Below are 7,579 nucleotides of genomic sequence, written 5' to 3'. Positions count from 1 at the left end.
CTACACATTTCCTTTAGGCTCCAAGGAGTAGATTCTGGGGGAAGTGAAGTCTAATTCCCCCTCAATACGTTTCCCCTTTTACCTTAACCTGAGCCTAACCTTTGTGTGCTATGATACTTAATCTGACCTCAACTTTACCCCAACCCTTACCATTTCTCTCTGCCAGCTCCCATGCCTCAGTATCTAATGTTTTAAAAAGTTGTTCAGTTGTTCTCATACTCAACAACAACAGGCATTTTAAATCACTCCACTTACACAAAAATATGCACACATTTGAATGTACCCATACTATTAGTAATAACAGAACCACAATATCCTGTCACCAAACTTTATTAGACAACCAAAAAGTCATGTCATGTTTGAGATACAGCACACATTCACACCCAGCGGCTGTTTTCTTAAGCCCCAACGGTGACAGTCTAACAGAGAACAGTGGATTGTTAAGCAGGCAGGCAGAGCAGCGTTCCGAAGGCCTCCACTGTCACGCATAGACTTCCTGAATGTAAGAGTTCCAGATGTGCTTTTGGCATTTCCTGTCTAACATTCTCCAAGAACACACTCAGCCTCTCCTTACTGGGCTCACTACATCTTTCCAAGACACCGACCCAACAGCCCACTCGGTACATACTCAGAAAAAAACATGATTTTTATTTATTTATTTTTTACACATTTATAAGACAGGCATATGCTTTTACAAGCAAACACTGATGAATAAATTCATGACATGTTCAAAACTGTATTGTCTGTATTGTCAGATCAGTGGGAGGGTTGAGTTTCCCGCAGTCAAGTGGAGTCGGGAAAGCCCAAGGCTTTGAGGTTTACTGGGGTCAGCAGAGTTCTGTCATCATTGTTTCCGCATGTACTGTCCTGTTCCCTGACATCAGAGTCCAAACAGGAAGCCTTGCACAGGGCTGACACCACTCTTCAGGTTTCGAGAAAAGGTCAGAATAGTCCCTGAACAGGACAACTCCAGAGCTGTAGAGAAACAACTAAATCTTCTTGTCCTTGTGTCTCATAATATCTGGTGACGATTACTGGAAAAACAGTTGAGTAGTTTAATTTTGGATTGTTTACAAGATGAGTAACCTTGCATGAGTCCTCACAACTTGCACTTATTCCCAGGGTTAGATGTGTAATCTATCGTGCCAAATATATCAGCAGTACTGCACCACCAAACTGACCTGACTCATTAATGCTTATTTGAGTTCATTAAATGCCTTTTTGCCTCTATCCTGTTGTTACATAATTGGTCATTTTCTTTACACTGCCAAGATTTCCGACTCTGACTGATATTTGTTTGATGTATTTTTAATCATAAAATATATTAAATAAACTTGAAATATATTAACATTTTCGGTCTGTCCATCAGTTTGGTCCAGAATGATATTACTTCAACAACTATTAGATGGATTGGCATGAAAACTTGTACAGCTAGCCATGGCTCCTCGAGGATGAATCCTAATTACTATGGCAGTCCTCTCACTTTTCCTCTATGGCCTCAAACAGGTCAAACTTTTCACTTAGCCTGTGAAATATTTCAACAATTATCAATGGATTAGTATAAAATTTTACAGACATTCATGGTGTCTAGACGATGTATGTCAGTAACATAGCACTGCCATAAGTGTCTCAGCAAATATAGGATGGACTGCCACAAAATTTTGGACACATATTCACTTCCCCACCAGGATTATAATGATTTTTGTGATCCACTAATTTTCCTCTATTTAATACACTGGTCTATGACCAAATACCTGCAAAACTATTTCCATGACATTTCCATTTCTAGTGCTAATTAGCAAATGTTAGCATGCCAACACCGTAAACATCATCCCCTCTAAATATCAGCAGGTTGTCATTGGCCTTTGTGAGCATGTCAACACATTTAGCTCAAAGCACTACCTACATATCTATTACTCTTGAATCCAAAGCCATGGTCAGATTCCCAATTTGTTTGACAATTTGAGAACTCTCTGTTAGTGGGGTTCTGGGAAGTTTGGAGCCTAAATATGGAGTCGCAGTTGACCAAACTTTGGGAAACCCTGCATTAACCATTAATCTGACTTGTGACTTTGAAGGCTGGATGCTCAGGAAGCAGCACTGGTAATACACACAGGAGACAGACCTATGTTCAAATAACCAGGCTGACAGCCATCTATTTAGTAATCCTACACCACCCAAGTAACCAGTAGGGTGCAAAGGAAGAAAAGGGATGGAGAACATTGTGTTCTTCTGTCTAGCTGGGGCATATTCAGAGCTGCTGTGAGGTTTACAGACACTTGCAGAGACCAGATAGGCATCAGCAGCTTTATCCATAAATCTCGTTTTCCACCCAACCAGTCTGACTGCGGCAGCGCCGGCTTTGAGCTCTGCAGGTCTCATAGATGTCATTGGTCACAAAACCGCTCTCCCTGTCCGTGCAAGACACATTCTCATAATCATCACAGTGGGAGTCCTGGTAGGGAGTGCAGGAGTACTTTGTCATGATGTTTACTGGTACACTGCTGTCAGGAACAGGGTAAGGCAGTTTGGTAATGTCACTAAAGGCGTAAGGTCCTTGTATGGGGCAATGGTGAAGCTGCTGTTGGCATCCATGGTTTTGATCTGTTGGGGTAGCTTTCTGTTTCTGTCTTCCTCCTGAATATGAAAGAAATGATGTTAAAGAGCATGGTGGGACAACATGGTTTAAAGGAAGACACACTGTTCATCAGTGAAATTACCACTTTACAAGGCACGTAAAGTGAGAAAACATGTTTCTAACCACAAATTTTTATAAGCCCAAGGATACAGGAGATATATAACTTATATACAGTATATCCTTAGGAAATAAGTGCTCACATTAACCAAAACTAAATAAACACTTGGAGAGGAGCTGCATCAAGTGCATTAGTGCATTACATAAAGAGATACAAACTTCCTCTGCAAAAAGGAGAATGTTTCTAAGTATGCCATTTCATTAATCTGCATCCAGAAATACAGTGTTTTATACCTGGAGTACAACAGCTAAGGACACGATGTGGGTTTTAGTACAACACCCTTCTGTTTTTACCTCTTAGCATGCTGTTTGTAGCAGATGAACCCAGCAGCTGCAAACAGCAGCAGCAGGAGAGCAGGAATAGTTGCATAGAGGATGTAGGAAATATACAGAGTGTTGTCTGAGAGAGACACTGCAAAGGAAAGCATAAAGTCTTTTAACATAACATAACACAATTTATTACCACTTGAAACACTGATTTTTTAGCAGTTGCCCTGAAAGCATAAAGGGCATTAACTCTAAGTATCAAAAATAAAATATGAAGTGTTTTTTTTTTTACCTGATGACTCAGGTAGTGCTATTTTTATCCTCTCGTCAATTTCTGTGGTTGAGAGTAAGTTTGGCTTCAGAGATGGGACTGGAGCAATCAGAAAAAAGTTGTACATGACATGATACAATACGTCGAATGACACTGCTCATCTAAACCACTGCAGATTTGAACTGATTTCTACCAAAAGAAGCAAGTAACAATACATGCAAGAATAAGATTTAGAATATGAAAAGCATTGTGTATAGTAAATTCTGTGTAATTGTTTGAATTTTTCTGTTTAAATGTCCTTGGTGTTAAGATGATGTGATCTCACACATCGCTATTTAAATTTAGCCAAAGTGACCAATTTTGAGTTTTCAGAATGTATGTGAACACATGTATGCATGTCTTGACTGGGGTAAAACCGATAACTAGTTCTTCTTGAAAAACATCTAGAATTAATTAGAGCTAAACATATCATACATGTACTGTGTTACCTAACCTGTAGGTTTGAGCTATTATGCGAAATAAACAAAACAATCCTTAATACATTTTTACTATAAGAGGTCCTCATTTACACAGAGGGTCATTAGTGATATGTTGTTTCTTAAGTATAAGTATAAACATCTCACATATGTGCGGTAGTCAAGTGCATGTTGTACCTGCATGTGCCGTGTTCCCTTCATCAGTAAATACTGGTACTTTTTCTGCAAAAGACAGAGAAAACGAAAAGTTCACGCCATTCAGCCAGATTCACCAATTCTCCTTATAATATATTATATATTATATAATTTTAGGTTGCCAGAGGGCAGAGCATTACAGTAACCAAGGCAAACAACATAAAAATTTTACATTACCTGTTTAGTACTGGCTGTTAACAGCAGTAGCCAAATTTTAGTAATGGTCCAATTCAGATTTTGTGGACTTGAGAGCCAAATAAAACCAAGAGTGCCAAATAATTCCACAGTGCTGTGTCTGTGATCCTCTGGCTCACCTTCCGGGTACTTGCAGACAAAATTGTTCTTGGAGTTGCAGTTATCGTCATTCCACTGGAACAGGAAATGACCTTCTTCGTCAGGTGGTGCAGACGGCTGGTGGTACAGGACCACACACATGTCGCCACCACACGACGGCTCATCCCAGTGCCAGTTCCTACAGTAAATAATTTTATCACATTTCTTATCACAAATTGGACAACTTACATTATCACATTTGAATTTCTCATTCCCAAATTCTTGCAAAGAACTGCACACATTCCATCACTCCCACACAAGCATCATTTCATCCAATAATTTTTTCCAAGTCATGACTGACTACAAGATTTTTCCACTATCATTTCCTTTTTTTTACTGTGCGGCAGCCCTTGAGGTCCCTCATACAATTTTCACAGATGCAGTCGAAACATTCAGACAAGAGTGAAATGTTTAAAAAAAAGAGAGAGAGAAAGACCTGAACTTGGCCTTGCTTCCATCCAGCCAATAGTACTGTGAGGGGCAACCCGGGCTTGCGGTCCCTGCCTTGTAGCGCTGTGGGTTACGGCGGAGCCCGATCCAGAAGTCCCCATCTCCAGCCCGCAGCTCTTGTATGAACCTCTCAATCAGTCGCTGCTCGCTTTCTGTTTCAATGCTGAGCAACTCGCCTCCATCCAACCTGCAAGCCTGCCTGGCATCCTCAAAGGTCAGCCTCCGCCTGCTGTCCTGGATGTAGGACACCTTGTAGCATGGCCGCTCTGTCCCACGCCGACAGATCCTCTGGCCTGGACACCCCAGTCAACATCAGGGAGATAACAAAATGATGAGTGCAGGGTTTTTGGTTTCTGAAGACTTCATGTGGCAGGAAGATTATAAACAACTTACAGTACAACGCACAAATAAGGAACCAGAGTTTTTGAGTTGCATTGATTTGCCAAAGGCTTCCCACATTTTCCTGCAACGTGGGTAGAGTAAACCATATGGTAGTGAAATTGTAGTATAAACACTATATTTTTAAGGGCTTAAAAAAGATCTTTTTTTTCCCCTACATTGGTCTTGTACCAGTCAAAATAGTTCTGATGCTGTGGTGCATTGTAACAGACAGAGAAAAGAAACATTTTAAATACTCAAGTCTGAACGTGTCTGAAATGCAGTGGTTTGCTGAGGTGGCACAATGACTAAGTCAATTACTGACTGAGGTTAATTATGGCTTTTCACAATAAAGTGAGTCTTGATTGTCACTGCTAGCATTTCATCTCTTTTTTTATTTCAAAATGTCAACTAATAAACAGGAAGACAACTAGAAATAAGAAACTATTCTGTGTTGCCAGAGTGTTTGTTTGTTTGTTTACACATCTGTGATCCTCTAGGGAACCATTAAGATTCATCTCAGGGCATCTGTGGATGGGAAAACCCTGGGTTAAACCAGTGAAATGACTAAGCAGTAAGACAGTCAACAATCCAAGAAGCATCATTTCCATTTTTTTCTTTAATGAGCCAGCTCCGAGCTCGTCTACAGACACGGGCGTCTGTTGCATAACAGTTAATAGGACAATGAAACCTTTAGCTGTATAGTCGCTTTCATACTTGTCTAGTATCAGTATCATCAGCATGAGAGTTGTTATCAGAACAATTATGCGACCTCCTGACTTCACAACAGTGATCTGAATCGCAAACACTTCTCCTGTTGATGTTCATTTCCCACCGCATCACGTGCTGCTGTGCCGAGTTTGGATTGAGTCTGTTTGTCATTATAACGCACTTCTTCATGATGAGCCTGCTAACAACCCTGTAAACCACCGAGGATAATATGAAAACAAGATTTGGTGTACAACAAGTACAGCACAGTCTGCGCTGCATGCAATCTAAAAAAAATAATAATAAAAAAAAAACTCTCCGAGAACACAAACGAACAACAACTCTTACCATGGAAATACAATACAAAACATTACACATTAAACAGCAGAGTTTAAAACGGGAGTTTTCGCTCCACCGAAGTCAAATCTTACCATTTATCTTAGAGACGGATCCAGGGTGGAACAAAACGGCGATAACGGTGCCAAATAGCTTCATAAAATCCATCTCTACATGTTCACCCGAGTGTGCTGGACGGTTATTATTTAAATTAAGTGTAGACTACTTTGTTAGGAGGTGAACTTCGGAGATAAACACAGTCTATGCTGACAGAGGCGGCAGAGCACTTTGTCCAGTCGAAAGTGGGTCGAACCAGGGAAGGCGTGCATATGGCGTCTAGCTAAGGGGAAAAAAAAAAAAAAAAAAATTAAGAGCGAGATAGTCCAAGATCTTTGCTTTGAAAAAGACAAAGTGTTGTTGCTTTTCAGTGCCTCTCTTTCCCCTCCACATGCAAACTCAAAACACAGAGGTATGAAATTGTGCATTTGTGCAGTCAATGTTCAGCCTGTGTCCCCTTTAATCCCATTTCACATTTAGTAATGCCATTATAATGGAGTCAATGGAGTTCTTTGTGCATACAATATGTATCATGCTCCCTGTAATAAAATAAAGAATGAGTATCTCTCAGTCACACACACACACACACACACACACTCACTCTGATTGAGTGCCCTCTGGGGAAAACTAGAGGAGAAAATGAAGCGAGAAAGCAGAAACAGCAACAAGGTTGACTTCAAAAATAATGGTCCGTGTTAAAAGTACAAGTCAGTTTTTCCTTTTCTTTGTCTGGTAAACATGCTGAGCTCATGTGATGTGATACAAGCAAAGTAAGTTTATTGACCACATGTCTAATGTGGCTGGTGAGCACCACGTTTGAAAAAAAGAAAGAAAAGAAAGACAAAAATATCCAAATGTCCAGTAAAACAAACGTGGAAGGAAAGTGACTCAGGCCCCGCTGTGAAAACACCATGCTTAAAAAGACACTGCAAGGACAAAAAGTGAAATAGGGACAGGGTGAGAGATAAAGAGGAAGAGCGTGAGAGGGAGAGATTGCACATGGAGCAGGAAAGCAAGCAGAAGAGGAAGGGGAAAGGATTTTTCCCCCCTCAGAACCATACTTCCTGTTCATTGCTTTGGGTTGGTTTCCAGCCTTAATATCCAGAATATGAATGAATGTGAACCTCTGAGGTCATCCAGGTTACGCAACAAATATAAATCATTTTACACTGCCTAATCCAGCAAAAATCATCAGAAAGAAACGTTCCCCCTGAAAGACTGAGAGGCTGTCAGGTTAAATGGTGACCTGCTTCAGTTGTGGTTGTTGTTGTTGTTGCCTTAGAAAAGAAAGTCTTCAGGACTGTTTCTATTTATGAACCACATCTACTCTGGTCAAACAGGTTAAAGATGTGA

At 40.4% G+C, this 7,579-nt stretch overlaps 1 protein-coding gene across 1 annotated transcript; it reads right to left on the bottom strand.

The window, feature by feature from the left end:
* Positions 1–314: 314 nt before the first annotated feature.
* laynb (layilin b) lies at positions 315–7,216 on the bottom strand. The gene is given in 9 exon segments (XM_051078948.1): positions 315–2,569; positions 2,571–2,637; positions 3,050–3,167; positions 3,315–3,392; positions 3,947–3,991; positions 4,279–4,436; positions 4,734–5,040; positions 6,265–6,509; positions 6,828–7,216. Coding segments are annotated over 8 exon segments (1,107 nt in total). The 5' UTR covers positions 6,338–6,509; positions 6,828–7,216; the 3' UTR covers positions 315–2,308.
* Positions 7,217–7,579: the final 363 nt, after the last annotated feature.

The sequence above is a fragment of the Lates calcarifer genome, linkage group LG21, assembly GCF_001640805.2.
Source record: "Lates calcarifer isolate ASB-BC8 linkage group LG21, TLL_Latcal_v3, whole genome shotgun sequence".
NCBI lineage: Eukaryota > Metazoa > Chordata > Actinopteri > Centropomidae > Lates > Lates calcarifer.
This window is presented reverse-complemented; position numbering and strand designations above follow the sequence as displayed.